The 18384-nt window shown below is 38.9% G+C and overlaps 1 protein-coding gene across 4 annotated transcripts in view; it reads right to left on the bottom strand.

Moving 5' to 3' along the window:
- Window positions 1-18384, bottom strand: part of FBLN5 (fibulin 5) — a 128504-nt gene that overhangs the window by 22116 nt on the left and 88004 nt on the right. For all 4 annotated transcript variants that reach the window (XM_072625065.1, XM_072625063.1, XM_072625066.1 and 1 more), the window contains 3 exons: window positions 13337-13459; window positions 11218-11344; window positions 715-910 (listed from right to left, as the gene is read on the bottom strand). In XM_072625065.1, the coding sequence (XP_072481166.1) occupies window positions 715-910; window positions 11218-11344; window positions 13337-13459 (446 nt within the window). The remainder of the gene's footprint in view (window positions 1-714; window positions 911-11217; window positions 11345-13336; window positions 13460-18384) is intronic.

The following is an 18384-nucleotide window of genomic DNA, read 5'->3' as shown; positions in this document are numbered from 1 at the left end:
ACAAGACACTTTCCTCACAATAGCCTCATGAAGTTGATAACTCCATTTTACAGAAAAGAAAACTGAGACTTAAATAGATTAAGCCACTTGTTCGAGGTCATTTAGTTAATAAGTGGAAGACCCAGATCTTCTGCCTTTAATCCAGCAATCTTTCTACTTAAACCAGTTAGAACTAGAAATGACCCGAGAACACAGATTAGAACATATAACAAAGAATGCTGGAGCTGGAAGGGTCCTTAAAGGTCATTTGTCTCAATTGTGTCAAACTCAAATAGAAACAGGATCAGTAAGACATATGCGAAGATCTCTTTGACCTACTTACTTGGAAAACCATATATTACCATTGTCTGTTTTCTACTGTATTTTATTTATTTTGCTAAATATTTCCCAATTACATTTTAATCTGAAGTGTCACAGGCTGTGAACAAAGTGCTTGACAGCTCTAATTTGTCCCAACTGTCCCATTCTATCGATGTAGAAAAGGTTATGCAAAAGGTTCTGTTAGGGGCAGAATTGGACCTCGAATCCAGGTCCCATGACTACTAGTCCAATTCTCTTTCTCTCAAACCATGTTTTTCCTTGCCCATCCCTCCTACCATTTGCATCACTGAGAACATCTAGTCCTATAAACACAATACTATAAATCTTTGATGTCAAGACTGGAAAAACAATTGTTAATAACCATCAGAAGCTTTACACTCACTGAACACTTACCCTCATATAGAATTCTCTGCCCTCATTCCCAGATTTGATCTGAAAGATGTAATAAGCACCAGGATATCGAGTGGTTGCTTGCATTTGGAAGATATCAGCAGGAACAGAACGTCCTGATACCACGTCCATGTCTCGGTACAGGATAGTGAAGGGCTGGTCTCTGCAGCCAGGATTTTCAGCTGGACACATGCAGCGACTTTAGGAGGTAGAAATAGCATTATTACTTCACAAATCCTTTCCATATGACTTGCTACATTTCTTTCCCTTTCTAAAATACACTGGGAAGTACAGAAATAGGGACATCAATAAATATTTTTTAAGCTTCTACTATGTTGAAGTCACTATGCTAGGGGTTAAGACACATAGACAAAAATGAACTCCTCAAGAAGCTTATATTGTACCAACTATCTTAGAGTCAATCTTATATTGGACCAACTATCTTAGAGTCAATCTTATATTGGACCAACTATCTTAGGCAATCTTAGAATCTCTCTGTTCCTGTGTCAGCATTTCAACAGGTCCAACAAATATAAAATCTTTATTGTCCAGGATAGCCAGAGAATGTTATATTCTGGCTACTAATAACTACATTATACAGAGTGTCCCTGTATAATGCTTTATTGAGCTTTACTAGATTAAAATGGCACTAAGTCTTTGGGGACACCCTCCAGAGTAAACCTAGACTACCAGTTTGTCATTGGGTTTATTTTTAAAGAACTCTGTGTGTACATTTGAATGTGTGCATACTTACATATTTTTAAAAACTCATTATTTTAAGTTTTCCCTCTACTACTGCAAATCACAACTCATCCAAGCCTTCTCATCCCATGAAATTCTTTTCCATGTCTTTTAGGAAATACCCTGTGGAGGTTCTTTCCAAAGAATTAGAGGCCATCCTCAGATTCTTCCACAAAAGTTCTATTCAGTGCCTCACTGGGGTATGGAGATGGCTCCTGGGCTTTCAGCACTTCTGCCAAAGCAGAATAAACTTTTCCAGCCTGTAAAGGTTCCAGTCACAGTTCTTGAAACAGACTATGTCCACTGTCCAAGGACCAGCCTAGCTATGTGCAGAGAATCATCACCAAAAGGTTGGCTATTTTGGGATCAAGTTTTTGCCCATAGTATGCCATGAAATGGATTCAAAGAAATGTTACCACTACAATCACCCTCCATTTCTATAATGTTTTACTTCTAGTATTTCACTCAATCCCCACAGCAGTCCTATTTTATGAGCTTAAGCATAACTTCTTTGAACCTCAGTTTTCTGATCTATAAAGAAGGGAAAGGACTTCAGACGCTATTTTCTCCAACTTATCCCTGAACAAGATTTCCTTTACCAACATCCCTGAGGAATAGTCACTCAGTCTCTTCTTAAATTGAAGTCTTTAAGAAAAGGCAATGAACAGGTTTTTGCCTCCAAAATAATGGATAAATCTAATTTTTGTTTTTTCTTACTTTGATTTGGATCAATCTGATATCTCCTCAATGTGTGTGACTCCCTCCAATGGTGCAGATAGCAAGCTATCTACACCTTCTCATTGGAGATTCATCTAATGTGCTAGAAACCTCATCCTAGATCTCTTGACATTACATCAGTAGTAATGGGTTACATGGGCAGTTAGGTGGAGCAATAGATAAAGGGCCAGGTCTGGAGTCAGGTAGACTCCTCTTCCTAAGTTAAAATGTGACCTCAGACACTTACTACCTGTACGATCCTGAAAAAATGACTTAACCCTGCTTGCCTCAGTTTCTTCATCTATAAAATGAAGAAGGAAATGGCAGTTAACTCCAATATCTTTGCCAAGGAAACCTCAAATGGGTTCAGAGAGAGCTGGAAATGACTGAACCAAAACAATGGAGTGCATATTGATCATCGTTTACTCTTACTACATGAATGGTCCACTTTCTTTTCTAGATATATATACCTTTGATGCAATTTCCTTTCATCCTATGGTTATGCCTATATTGAAAATGTCAACATTCATATGATTCATTTTATCTAACAATATATGATATTGTTGGCCATTGGATAAGAATCTCACATACTTAAAATAACAAAATTTAAATTAGGCCTTTTCTTCTGTCCTTCTGTCACTGAAAGTCATTTGTATTTTTCTGTTTCATGGTTTGCTATGGTGAAGGAATTTATGACCTAATGCATAGCGTATTGGTGATGAGCCTCCATACATTTTGCTGGAGACACACAGTCCATCGCTGGGACAGAACTCAAGTTGGATTAGCTTTTTCGCTGCCATATCACACTGTTCACTAATGTTGAGTTTGTAATCCACTAAAACCCTTGGATCATTTTTCAGATGAATTACTACCTAGTCCTGCCTTCCCTGTAACATACTTGTAAAATTAATGTTTTGAAACTGAAGGTAAATATTACAGTTATTTCAAATAAATTTCATCTTATCAGATTCAGTTCAACATGCTTTCCTGTAGAGATCTCTTGGGATCATAATTCTACCATCCGACATGTTAGCTTTCCCTAATAATTACTGATAGTACACAGCAGGAGGACATATGTAATAAAACATCTAACAAAAATTCCTGGCAATTGCTATGGAGACTTTCTCTTTAATCAATATCTGTTAAGTATAAATGTTAAAACAGTAATATCATATTTTCCATTAACAAGCTATTCCACAAAAGTTAAAATTCCAGATAACAGGTTGACCCATTAGGTACCAGATCTTTTTAAAATTATAAATATTCGGTATGAAGTCTTTCTAGAAAGAATGCGACACAACTCTGCCTTCTTAAATGGAAGATACTAAACATTACTTAACCTTTTTTGATGACTCAGAATCATAATTGTTGATATTCATTTTAAGAGTTAGTAGCATTGTATATTGGCAAGAGCACCACACCTGGAGCCAAAGTACCTGTTTAACCCCAGTTCTACCACTTACAATTTATATGACCTTAACCAAATCATAGAATTTCTCTGGATTTCAGTTTTCCCCACAAAAAAAAAAAAAATGTGGTACAATGCATTCAGCACACTTGAGTTTCTATTCTGCCATTTTCTTCACTTTTCTAAGTCTCACCTTTCACATTTATAAATATTTCATCTCATTTATAAAATGAGAGCCATAAAATCTGTGTCATAACTGGGCTTTGTGCATTCCCAGGACATCTAAGATGGAGGCACCCATGTGGGAAATGGTAGGGATCTACTACTGGGAGAAGATATTCTGCATTTTCCTAGCATGTGGGTAGGAGTAGCGTCTTACCATTGCTGGAACTAGCCATCTTTAAAATTACTCAACTGGGACAGTTTTTCTCTCTTTCTAGTGGGGTGTGGGGTGTGTGTGTGTGTGTGTGTGTGTGTGTGTGTGTGTGCGCGTGTGTGTGTGTGAAAACTTGCTCGCTACAACATGGGCACTATACACTAAACTCTGTGCAGGTTGGGAGGGAGGTCCACTTTCCCCTCCTTATTTAGACTCTGTGGCCCCAAGACTGTGGCTTGGGGTTTGGGTCTTTTTCAGAACAGACATGCAATCCCTGTACTCGGGAGCTCAAGCCATAGCAACCTTGGAGCCAAGATCCTAGACCAGATGTTGCTGCCAACCCAGCAAGGAAACCCTGAGAAGCCAAGGTCCTGGGATACAAGCCCAGGGGTGCTTTGAATCTGGAACTTGGTGGAATCATGTTTTATAGGAACTGAGAACCTAATCTCTTTCCCCTCCTCAGAAATAGAGGAAATGTGGGGAAGATTATATTCCCAGGCGCTAAGAGGAAAGTCTGTATTTTTTTCTAACTATATGTTTGAAGCAAATGTTTCTTTTTAAAAAGCTAGTCTGACTCTTAAATGATTAAATGTTGATTGAAGAGGTAAGGTGAAAATAGATTGTTAGGGGGCTTTCTATACCATTGCCATGGTTAACTGGGCCTTCAGATGATGATTATGCTGACAGCTCAATAGAAGATGGTTAAGAAAAGGAGAGAATGGAATCAGTCCTCTCTCTTAGACTAATTGGCCTCTTCTTTTACACGAGGAGTATTTGCTCAAGGGTCACATCCAAATATACAATATTATTAGTATCACAAAACTCTGATGCCCCATCAAGGCATGGAGATGAGTTTCTGTTGGGGGCACCGCCATCTCTATAATCTCAGTCATCAGTTATTCCCTCTTCCTCACTACCTCATATTCAGTCTGTTACCAAGTCTTACTGCTTTTTCCTCCATAATATATCTCGAAATGCATCCCCTCTTCCTCCTTCATACGGCCACCATCCTCATCCAGGACTTTGTTACTTTTTACCTACACTATGGCAGCAGTCACATAATTGGTCTCCCTCCTCAAATGTCTCCCCATTCCTGTATTCCACAAAGGTACTAAAGTGATTTTCCTAAAATGCTGATCTCACCATGTCACTCCCATATTCAATAAATTCCAGTGGCTCCCTAATACCTTTAGGATCACAAATAAACTTCTGTATTTGGTATGTAAAGCTCTTCATGATCTAGGTCCAGTCTACCTTTCTTAGATTGTTAAGCATTGCTTTCCTTCATGCTCTCTATGTTCCAGCCAAATGGATCTGTTTGTCATTCCTCTAAACATGACATTATATCTATCTTTTTGCCTTTGTATAGACTGAGCTCCCATGCCTCAACGTACTCCTTCTTCACCACCAACCCTATGTTTGTTGTCATTGTTCAACTGTGTCCAACCCTTCATGAGCCCATTTGGGAAAGATACTGGAGTGGTTTGCCATTTCCTTCTCCAGTTCATTTTACAGATGAGAAAACTGAGGCAAATAGGGTGAAGTGCCTTACCCAGGTCACAAAGCTAATAAGTATCTGAGGTCAGATTTGAACTCAGGAAGATTTTTTTTTTTTTTTACTTCAAGGCTGGCATTTTTTCCACTGTACCATCTAGCTACCCTATAAATAGTTATTAAGCCAAATTAACTGTCTCCATTGGTGTTCAGTGTCAACCTTTTAATAAAACACCCATTCATTGCTAGACCTCCAGTGGTTCTTGAGTCTAAGTGTGGAGAGCACGGCTTTCATTGCAAAGGCTACTGAATACATCACTTTGCAATTGGTATGTTCATCACAAAGATCTTTGAAGTATCACAATTTCTGACTTTTCTCATTCCTCTTTGCCAATTTTAAATGAAGCATTAAAAATGAGCAGGAAACAGTAAACATGGAAGAAGGTGAAAGGGTGGTGGCATACCCAATGGTGGGGAGCAGCCAACAACACTGGAAGGAGGAGAAGGTGAAGACATGGCTATATGAGAGAAAAACAGTTAACGGGGGAAAAAATTTCATAGCAAGTTGTTCTGATAAGGTTCCTATTTCTAAAATAGATAAGGAACTAATTTAAATTAATAAAAGTCATTCCCCAATCCATAAGTGGTCATAGAATAAGAATAACAACTATCTAGGGAGGAAATCCAAGCTATTTATAGCTTCAGGAAAAATGCTCTAAATCACCAATGATTAGAGAAATTCAAATAAAAGTAACTCCAAGATTCCACCTTATATTCATTAGGTTAACGAAGAAGAGAAATGACAGATGTTGGAAAAGCTGCAAGAAAACAGGCACATTGATTCACTGTTAATTGAGTTGTGAATTAATATTGTCATTCTGGAAAGCAATTTGGAACCATACCCTCTAAAGCTCTAAACAGTGAATTTTGACCTTTGACTCTCTGACTTAGGAATATCCCTTCTAGACCTATATCCCCTAAAGACATTAAAAAAATGAGGGAAAGGACTTAATATGTACACAAATATTTGTAGCTGCTTTTTTTCTGGTGTCAAAGAACTGACAAATAGGGGATGCCCCAAATTTAGGGAATGGTTGAACAAATTGTGGCATATGAATGTAATGGAAATTATCATTGCATAAGACATGATGAAAGGGACAGTTCCAGAGAATCTGGCAAGGCTTGCATGAACTGATGCTCAGTGAAGAGCACAAAACTACAGCAATTTATACAATAACAACAAAATTGGGAAAATGAATCACTTTGAAAGACTGAGGAATTCTGATCAATTTAGTAATCAGTCATGATTCCAGAAGACAAACGATTAAGAATTCTACCAACCTCCTGAGAGAGAAGTGTCAGAATAAACTTGCCGAATGGGATATACATTTTTGAATATGCCAGATATGGAAATTTGTTTTCTTTGACTATGCATATTTGTTATGAGGAATTTGTTGGGGTGAGGGGTTATTTTTGGTTTTTTCCAGAGTGATGGGAGAGAAAACAAATACTTGTTAACTAGAAAAAAAAAACATTAATGTTTTAAAAAATGGTTAGATGAAGGAAATAAATGAATCCCACTGTGTCAAAGGTAGAATAAACATTGCAAAGCACAGTCCTGATACATTCAATCCAATAAGGATTTAATTTCATTTCTCTTAGAAGGACATCTTCTGATGAGCAGAAAATGGTCTAACAATTAGAGCTATTCAAAACTAAAAGGGCCACCTCAGAAGGAGATAGATTCCCCATCACTGGAGGTCTTTGTGCGGAGACTGAGTGACAACTAATCAAATATGTTGTAGGAAAGATTCCTGTTCAAGTTCAGATTTCTGGAGTTAGGAAAACTCATCTTCCTTAGTTCAAATCTGGCCTCAGATATGTACTAGCTGTGTGACCCTGGGCAAATAATTTAACCCTGTTTGCCTTAGATCCTCCTCTGTCAAATGAGTCAGAGAAGAAAATGGCAAACCACTCCAGTTTCCTTGCCAAGACAGCTTCCAATGGGGTCATGAAGAATCAGACACAACTGAACAACAAAATTAAATATAGTGAAGACTCCTATTTGGGTAAAAATTGGACTGGATGGCACCTCTAAGATCCCTTCCAATTCTTAAATTCTATGGTTAATTAAATTCTATGACTAATTAATTAAATTCTGTGATTCCTATGCATTTTTTTCACTACTAAGTGAAGGAATAAAGGATTTTAAATGGTAGACCTTCAAAAGATATGAGCAGGCGGTTTTCAGATGAAGAAATTAAAGCTATTTATAGTCATACAAAAAGTTCTATTGATTAGAGAAATGCAAATTAAAACAACTCTGAGGTACCTATCAAATTGGCTAATATGACAGAAAAGGAAAGTGCTAAATGTTGAAGAAGATGTGAGAAAATTGGGACACTATTGCATTGTTGGGGGAGTTGTAAACTGATCCAACCATTCTGGAGAGCAATTGGGAACTATGCTCAAAGGGCAATAAAACTGTGTATACCCTCTGATGTAGCAATACCACTACTAGGTCTATATCCCAAAGAGATCATAAAAAAGGGAAAAGGACCCACATATACAAAAATATTTTTAGCAGTTCTTTTTGTGGTGGCAAAGAATTGGAAATCAAGAAGATGCCCATAAATTGAGGAATGAATGGCTGAACAAGTTGTGGTAGATGAATGTAATAGAATACTATTGTGCTATAAGAAATGAAGAACAGGCGGACTTCAGAAAAACCTGGAAAGACTTATATAAACTGATGCTGAGTGAAGTGAGCAAAACCACAACATTGTACACAGCAACAGCCACATTGCACAATGATCAACTATGATAGACTTAGCTATTCTCAGCAATACAATGATCTCAGATAATTCCAAAAGACAATTCCAAAAGATGGAAAATGCTATCCATATCCAGAGAAGGAACTATGGAATCTGAATGCAAATTAAGGCATGCTATTTTCATTTTTTTTTTATTTCTTTCTCATGGCTTTTCACTTTTGTTCTAATTCTTTCACAATATGACTAATGGGGAAACATGTTTAACATAATTGTTTAAGTATAACCTATATAAAATTGTTTGCTGTCTTGGGGAGGGGAGAAGCAGGGAGAAAAAAATTGGAACTCAAAATCTTATAAAAGTGAATGCTGAAAACTATCTTTACATGTAACTGGAAAAAATAAGATACTATTCAGTGCAAAAAAATAAAATGGTAGACTTTGTACACTGGCTTCCATGAACTTGTAGAAAGAGTACAGCAATTTATCTAGAGAAGCTTTGGATCTGTAAGAAGTCAGTCACTGAAGACAAATGAAGACGTTGTCTATCAGATTTTGTTGCAGACTTTGCCTAACAGATTTTTCTGTTAGGTTTTTATGGTTCTTGTTTTTCCTCTGTGAATGATGGGGAGTGCTAATATGATCTTGTTTTGCAGTTTGATTTTTTTTTGGTCCTGACCTGAGATTTCATCACTATAAGAAACTCCCAGAGAGAAATCCCCTCCACCAATCAGATCCACACCTGCTCTGCAATTTATATTCTTAGTGAATTGCCTAGACTTAAAAATGATTTATCCAAGGTATCACAGTCAGTATGTGTCAGAGGCCAGATTTCCTGACTGTGAGGCCAATACTCAGTATGAGTCCCTCCTCAATATGATCTTGGGCATCAGTATGAAGGAAATATAGCATCCAAGAGAAATATGATAGTTCTGGAGTTCTCTGCCTTGCTTAAACCACTTCTAGGATATTATATTCAGTTCCAAGTGTCACATTTAAGTGAGGACACAAACTGATCAGAGACTGACCAGGATAATAAGAGGGCAGAATACGCCATAAAACAATCATCTAAAAGAACTGAGAATGTTGAGCCTGGAGAGGAAAATAGTTGGCAGGAAAGACACATGAGAGCTGACTTCAGGTATTATACTTTTTCTTATTGTTTTCTTGTTTGTTCCTCCCCAAGGTTCAAACTAGGAACAATGGATAGAAATGTCAATGAAGTACATTTCATTCAACGTAAGGAAAAGTCTTCTAATTAGGGCTGTCTAAAAGTGGGATGGACTGCCTGGGGAAATAGGGAATTCCCCATTGCTGGAGGTCTTCAAGTAGAAGCTAGATAGCCACTAGATGGGAACAAAGAAAATTCTTGTCTCAGTATGGGTTGGCCTAAATAAAAGGCTTCTGAGGTCTCTTTCAGATTGCATGTAATAAAAGGGAAGGGGAGAGAGGGAATGTACTTTTGTCATCAAGAGAACACAGTCATAGAGTGTTTGAGCTGTAAAAGATCTTAGAGTGCTCTGTACACAACAGGAATAATAAATATGGAATTGGATTGAATTTCTTGAAACATCTAGACTAGGATTCTTAACCGATTTTTTTGTCACACACTCCTTTGACAGTCTGGTGAAAGCTATGGACCCTTTCTTAGAATGATTTTTAAAATTCAAAATTGAAAAAAGTGCTAAATTTCAGTTAGAGATTAGTGACAAAAGATATAGTTTTCCCATCCCCGTTTTTTCCCACATCCAAAGACCCCTTGAAATCTAACTAGAAAAACCTTTTCACTTTAACGATGGGGAAACTGAGTCTCAGAAAATTTGAGATGCCACAGATCACACAGCTTGTTGGTGGAAGAGGCAGTAATTGAGGAACTACATCTCTCAGTTTCCAATCCAATATTGTTTCAATTACACCCTCATGCTTACTGTTTTTTGTCCAAATAATACTGAAAGTAACAGGAAAGGAGAAGTTTGACCTACTTGGAGAAAGAATTATGCTATCCATTATGAACAGGAATCCAATAAAAAGTTACACGAATTTTGTAACATTTTTCACTTTGACCTGCACTCATTTTGAAACATAAAAATTCTCCATATGCATCTTTGGCAGGCTATGCCCCTCCTATTTCACGGCTCCTCAGGATAGCATTGCTATTGTTACTGATGACAATAATCATAAAAATATTTTTTACAGAAAATAAAACAAAAAGAAATGTTTTTGGTGCCAGAATTTTTCCTAGTTTCTCTCATTTTAATATCATTGATAATCAATATTACTGAAACCAAAAGAAGTCTTCTCTCATATGGAGAATTTACATAAAGTTATAGATGAGAATGTCATAGAATTAAAAGGCCTGCATGAGTTATAATCCATGATGAATAATCAGGATATATGTACACTGATGAGGCCATAGATCCATCTGAACATACAAAATAATAGTAATTTGCATTCATATAGTGCTTTCAGATTTACAGAGCATAATCCATTAAATTATGAGCTCCTTGAGGACAAGGACTGTCTTTTGCCTTTTTTCGTATCCCTAGCACTGAGTATAGTGCCTAGCATATAGAAGGTATTGAATTAATATTTGTTGATTGATATTTGAGCTATCTTAACGTTTCAGAAAAACCTTCACATCAGATTTTGTTATATATTTGACCTTTCTAATAATACTGGAAGGTAAGGAGGACAGGTAGCATTAGTCCTATTTTACAGATTAGCAAACTGAGTCAGAGAGTGGAAACCATGTGCCTGGGGTCCAACACTTGATAAATTGCAAGAATTAAGCTAGAATTTAAACAGAAGTCTAAATATAAGCTCCTTGAGGGCAGACCATTTTTTGCCTTTTGTTTTGGCATCCTTAGTGTTTTACACAGTGTAAATGCTAAATAAACGCTTGTTGATGGATTAAATGATTGATTGATTCTGACTCATAATCTGGTCCTCTTTCCACCATACAGTGGCTACTTTATCCCACTCGGAAACCCACAACTTACTTTTCACTGATCTGAATATAAGGTTCCTCACAGCGAATGGGATCTATACACTTGAAACCCCCTTGCAAATTATAACAAGTTTGTTGTAGAATGCAGGTGTGGTTCCGGTGCTCACACTCATTGATATCTGAAACACAGAAAGGAGACACAGCCAAAGAGGAGCTTCCTAAAATGTAGTTCTGGACAAGAGAAGGACCACCCATGATAGATCTGAACATAAAATACCCAGAGCCTTGTCATATAGTTCAATACAGAAGGCATCTATGTGGAATTGGGAAGGTGGAAGGAAAGAAATCTTTGAAACATCTTTTTTACTAACAAGGGACAGGGAGACCAGCTTTGTCATATAGATTACTAACCTCTTACTTGTTAGTTGCTTTACTATTTCTATAATCACTGATACCTGGCAGTATAGACAAGGCATGAGCATGAAGACCCAGGAGCAGAGTTGGAAATCAGGGAAAGTAAGTTAAAAAAAAGTTCTTGGGAAGATCTGAGGCCAGAATAGCTGTACCATTCCTTAACAAGGCAAGATTGTGGGCTTCTACCAACTATGACTAAATTAATCCTTAATAATCTTCAATGAAATGAAGAGGAAAGCATGACCAAAGCCAGCTCTCCGGGGGAGCTCTGGAAACCATGAGAGGTCTCAATGCAGAACAGACCAGACTAAGAACATGGCTCATGGCAATCCTGACTTGGTTCAGTGCCTTCCTTGGAGGGGCCTTCATGAAGGAACTAGACTGCTATTTTCACTCACAGCTTTCTAGAATTCCACTTTGGCAGGACACAGCAGGCAACACAAGAGACCTGCCAGCCAAAACAGAAGCAAGAACAGCAGCAGCTGTGGGCACTGAGAGACCACTGAGAGACAGGAAGCCTATTGTGCATTCAGTGGCCTCAGGAAGCTAAGACTAGACATCTATGGACTCTCCGTCTTGTGCTGCTTGCTGAGTTCCGTGATCCAAACCAAGTACAACTAGAACTCTTCTATTGGACTCATTCACTTTAAGCAGCTATCAGTTGGAAGCTGTTAACATCATTCAGGTCCATAGAGTGTTTTCTTTAAAGTTATCTTGGTTTCTAGATGAAGAAACCATGGATCAGCCTCAGTGGATTTGCCCAACCTGTTGACCATCAATTGACATAAGTGCAGAGCATTGTGGGAGCAATAGCAGATAGAAAATGGGGTTTGTATGTAACTACCAACAATGATGTGACAATGTTAACGCAAAGTAGACTACCTACTGTGTCAGAGCCCACCTTCTGCATCTTGCTATGAGTGACACACTGTCCCCTGCTACCTGCTCCACTTTGGGTCTGGATTTGTTGTCTCTAGTTCTCATTTTTCATTCCCTAGATCCCCCAGTCAGATACCATGAGTAAGCTCCTCTGATCTCACCTATTTCCCACTTCTACTACCTGCATGTCTGTATTCCTAGTTCTTGGGTTCCAGTTTCTAATCACACTTTCTTTCTTAGACAGATGTTCATACTGTTACCCTGAAAGACCTTGCCCTTGAAAGACCTACAATACCTTTGGAGCAACTCAGTACTGATAAAACTTTGGTTCTGCCTCTACCCATCTGTAATGTTGCTTCATATTTCCTTCAAAAACCTAGTCTGGGGCCCTCTAGGAAAAAAATTCCTATAAGGGTCTTATGTTTTCTGTCTGTCAGGTTGCCATGGCATCTGGCACAGGCATACCTTAAGGGAGAGAGAGCAGCTCCAAATTTATTCTCTGAGAGGGTTCTCAATTTCTACTGGAGCTGACCATGTCTTTCAGCATCACAGTCTAAGCTAGAAGTAAAAAATCAAGTGACAGCAGGACAGCAAACAGCACCCAGGGACATATATCTCAAGTCGTCTGATCACTGATCCCAGGAGCCAATGGGATTCATTCCATTTCCTCTTCTTAAATGTCCCAGCTACTTATTAGCTGGATTTGGGGAAAGAAGGGAAGAAGAGGACTGAACCCTGGTACGGTCAGCTCCTGACCCACCCTAGCGACTGTCTCTAGTTCTTGGCACAGAATATCTACCACCTGCCCCTCCCTCTTCCCCATCCCCCACTCCTATTGCACTCATTGTACTTTTTTCTCTCATTGTGTTGACACTTACCTTGACAGCTTCTATTATCATCTAGCAGGATATAGCCAGGAGGACAAGAGCAATAATATGTGCCAGGTTGGTTCACACACTCATGTTGGCACAGGAACTCAGAGAAGCTGCATTCGTCCATATCTGGGGGGCAACAAGTACAAGGACTGATGAATTAAAGCCAGCTCTCTCCAAGAACATCTGTATTGCCTGTCACAGCAGGGTTCAACAAATTTGCTTATAATCTCACAATAGTATCTCCTCACCTCTCCCTTACCCCTATCGATTTCAAAACCACGTAAATTTTTCAGGAAGAAAGGAAGGAAGGAAGGAAGGAAGGAAGGAAGGAAGGAAGGAAGGAGGGAAGGAAGGAAGGAAGGAAGGAAGGAAGGAAGGAAGGAAGGAGGGAGGGAGGGAGGGAGGGAGGGAGGGAGGGAGGGAGGGAGGAAGGAAGATGAAGATAGCATGGCCTTCAACCCCATGTCCAGGCCAAAATTAAAGGCATTGGTGTTTATCTATGGAGGGGCATTATTTTCAAAATAAAGATCACTCATTCCAATGTTCTGATTTTACAGATGAGGACAATGAGCTCCAGCCAGGCAAAGTGACCTACTTAATGATAAGTCAATGAAACTAACTCCAGACCCAGTGTTCTTTTCATTGTACCACACTCTCTCAATGGAATTCTTGGAAAAAGATCAGAGGGAGCTAAGTATATCTGGTCAGAGTACTGTCTTGATCATATATGGGACTGGTGGAAGCCCACTAACCCTTCTGCTCCTTGTATTTCAACTCTCCTCTTCCTCCCACCTTCCATTGCAGGGAGTTCAGCTCAAATCTAAGTTAGAACAGATGCCATAGCAATTAGGAAGTTCAATAAAATTCTCAAGTGGGTCCCTGCTGGTCCCTGAGTAGACTGGTCCTGTTTGGCTTGTAGGCTCATTTCATCTTTTTCAAATTACCCTGAAAGCAAAGTATGATATAGTTTGAGATGAATTTGTTTCCCAAATCCCAGGCCATGATGAAATTGTTAGGCACTAGTTTTGACCAGACTGGTCTACTTCCCATTCTCTGGACTTGGAATTTCATTTCCTACCTTCTTGTCATTATACAAGCTATCCCACATCCCTGGGGAATATCCTCCTCACCTCAGCCTGTTAGAATCCGTCAAGGCTTAGCTCAGGAGCTACCTTCCTGATCTCTCTAATTATTTGAACTATTTCTCCTCCTCAAATTATCTTGGATTTAGGACTCATTTTCCTTCCTCAAGAATGTAAGTGCCTTTTTTTGTCTTTGTATCCTCAATGGCCCAGAATAGTGCTTTGTTCAGAGTAGGCATGCTAGTTGACTTCAATTGAATTGAATGCTGAACTGGAGCCTGGTATTTGTTGAGTCCTGATGACAACCCACTTGCCCATTCCTTCTATTTGCCATTTGACATATAACTGAAAAAACACCTTAGAGATTTTGTAGTCCAATCCCCTAATTATACAGATAAGGAGGAAAACTGAGAGCCCAGAGAAAAGAGCTTTTCTAAGTCACAGTTGGTAACAGAGCCAAGATTCAACCTCAAATCCTGTCATTCCAAACCCAGTGCTCTTTCTACGACATCAGTTGGAAGGTGTATTGGAGAAATGGCTGGACTCCAGACAAGGCCAATCTTAGAAGTACCGCACCAGATCTTCTCCATGTGTGGAACTCCTCTCTAGTCCTGCAGATATTTTAATGGAATTTAGGGCCCCTCTGCTTTGAGAGAGGGTTTTATTCCTGACTGTTACTCCCTCCCAATATTTCAACAAACTGATACTTCCATCCGCAAACATGCTCCTCCATGGATTAATACAGATCTCTATGACCAAAATTTTTACTCATATTCTGGTGATGACCCTCTCCCAACTTAACTAATTCTGTCCTCATTCTATAAATCTGTAGACAGAGAATCTATTACCTTTTCAAAGTCTTTGAAGCCTTTTTGTATAATGGAAAGACAATTGGGTTTTTAATCAGAAAACTTGGGTTTGGATCCTTGTTCTGTTAGATGCTACCTCTGTGATCTTAGGCAAGTCATTTAACTTTGCTAGGTCTTAGGTTCTTCATTTGTAAAAAGATGGGTTGAACTAGATGACTTCTAGGTTACTTTCCAAAATCTAAATCTATGAGCCTCACAATTATTTTAAAGCTTCAATAAGTTAAAAAAAAAAAGAAAAAGAAAAAGGAAGGGAAAGGAAAGGAAGGGAAGGGAAGGCAAGGGAAGGCAAAGGAAGGCAAGAGAAGGCAAGGGAAGGCAAGGGAAGGCAAAGGAAGGCAAAGGAAGGCAAGGGAAGGCAAAGGAAGGCAAAGGAAGGGAAGGGAAGGCAAGGGAAGGGAAGGCAAGGGAAGGGAAGGGAAGGGAAGGGAAGGGAAGGCAAGGGAAGGGAAGGGAAGGCAAGGGAAGGGAAGGCAAGGGAAGGGAAGGCAAGGGAAGGCAAGGGAAGGCAAGGAAAAGAAAAACCATTGCTGACAAAGAAAATATCTGAGCATGTGGAAAAGAAGGAAAGAGAATCCATTTTTCTTTCTCTTCTCTTGCTTCAGAAGTTTTCCTAAGGCATATGAAACATCTATTCCTATGGGGCTTTATGAATGGTTCCAGCCAGCCCCAGAATTGGCAGAGAGAGTGTTCTCTGGCCTATCCTTTGGACTGGGAAGGGTGGGGATAAAGAAAAGGGAAGCTATTGTAAGGGTGGTTTTCTAATTTTTCAATGTCGGCCATGGTGAGTGAAATGGGAGCATTCCCAAATAATGAAACTGTTCATTACAGGCAGAATTTGGCAGCATGGCCTTCATTTGAGCCTCATTTGATTATTCTTCCAAAAACAACATGTTTTGCTCTCTCTCACTCCTTTCCCATGTGACCCGTCCTCAGGTTACTCCCTGATTCACATACCATTTGCAGCTAGAATTACCCAGAGTAGGTAACTTTGTAAATGAGTCTCCTTTTCCATCCTGTGAAAATAGCAGGTGTTGTAAAACTGATGTATCCGTTTCTGCAGGAATGAAAAGTCCTTTTCTCTCCCACTCCAACGGCCTTTGAGTGATATTTAGAAAAGGGCCACATTCTGGCAAAATTTGTTTCGAGTGTTTGAATTTAAAAGGTGAAGAACAGCTAACATTTATATAGCATTTTATGTTGTACAAAGTGGACAGAGAGATAAATATCGCTGCACTTGTTAAATTTTAACAACACTGAAAATTGGGTGCCATTATTATCCCCAATTTACAATTGAGGAACCTGAGATGGAGAGATTAAGTGACTTGCCCAGGGTCATACATTTAGTAAGTGTCTGAGGCAATATTGGGGAGCAGATCGTCCTAATTCCAAGTCCAGCAGTCTGTTGTGTTAAGAAAAGACTACTTCTACCACCCTCTTTCCCCCTGAAATGGTCATTGGATCCCAGTTTCCAGCTCTTAGTTCTTCAGAATGAGGAGCTTCTTGGCTGATTTCTGCTGAGTGGAGAGACCCCCAGCCCAACATTCTCAGGACTCCAAATCATAGACCCCCACCCTGCATTCCCAGGAGACTCAGGACTCCAAATCATAGCTCCCATAAAGCCGGAAAATCTTATAAACTGAGGGAGCTAAGTTTGAGCGATACCACTTTTAGGATCCTGTGAGTAGGGCTAGCTCAAGAACCAGAAGAATAAGTGGCCATATACTTGCAACGTACAATCTGATGATTGGTCATCAGACTGAATTTTTCAAGATTTGAGGCACTTTTTTGAATTTATTTTATCACATCCTCTAAAGAACTCTATTGAAATATAAGCATTTTCCTAGGACTAATAGGTTATTTTCATTCAGAATGTATGAATGCATTCTAACAGCACTGGACTATCCTAGAGGCGTGGACAATGGTCCTGGCTCCACCACTGACCAGCTGTGGGATTTGGATAAATCACTTGGCCTTTTTCAGCCTTGGTTTTTCCATCTGACTAATTTAAACTACTATACCTACCATGTTCTGTTTTTCTTACACAACATTTGAGAGGACTAAATCAGAGAACAGATGTGAAAAATATTGCATATTCTGTGAAAGCATCCAGCAAAATGTAAAGGATTATTCTAATTACATAATCCAGAAAGGAATTATATGTGACCACTAGGGGGTACTGTGACCAGTGACTAGAATCCAGCAAGTGCAGTGCTTCACGTATAGAATATGCTGCAGCAGCATTGTCTGGTAGAATTGCTGAAATAAGTCCAAAGACCTGAGCTCAAGTTTCATTTCTACCATTTATTTACCTTGTTGCCTCTAGCGACTGCTTCACCTCTCTGAGGCTGAGCATTTTTTAATCTGTAAAATGGGGATAACAGTATTTACAGTGTCTATACCTCATTAGGCTCATTAGAAAATTCTGTAAAAACAAAAACATTTATATGTGTGTGTATACGTATATATGTATATATTTTGCGGTTGTGTCATATGTATACTTAAGGTATATATGTGGGTATTTCTGTTGTATATGTGTGTATACACACATATATATCTATACACCTACATACATAAACACACATATAATATATTATAATATATACATATGAGCTATTGTTAATATTTTGCCTTCACTCACTCTTCCTCTTCCAGTTCCTAACTAAAAATGCCCTCTCCTCCTCCTGTCCACCCAATCCGATAAATACCAGCTAAGTGCTACTATATCCAAGGCACTATGCTAGATGCCAGGCCAAGTTCAAGTCTGCCTTCCTCTATGAAGTCATCACTGACAGATCTAGCCACAATGACCTCTCTTCTGTTGATGTCCTATAGCATTAAGGCTCTGTGTCTTACATTTTGACCTTTGACTAAAGTCAGTTTAGCACTTTGCTGTCTCACTGATCTATCTGAATCCAATTCAATGAACACTTCTTAAGTTACTGCTAATAATAATGACAATAATAGCTATTATATAGTTTTTTACTATGTACCAAGTGTTTCACAATTGTTATCTCATTTGATCCTCACAACAACCCTGGGAGCCAAGTGCTTTTATTATCCCCAATTTACAGAAGAAGAAAGTAAGGCAAACAGAGGTTAA

The sequence above is a fragment of the Notamacropus eugenii genome, chromosome 7, assembly GCF_028372415.1.
Source record: "Notamacropus eugenii isolate mMacEug1 chromosome 7, mMacEug1.pri_v2, whole genome shotgun sequence".
NCBI classification, from domain to species: Eukaryota; Metazoa; Chordata; class Mammalia; order Diprotodontia; family Macropodidae; genus Notamacropus; species Notamacropus eugenii.
This window is presented reverse-complemented; position numbering and strand designations above follow the sequence as displayed.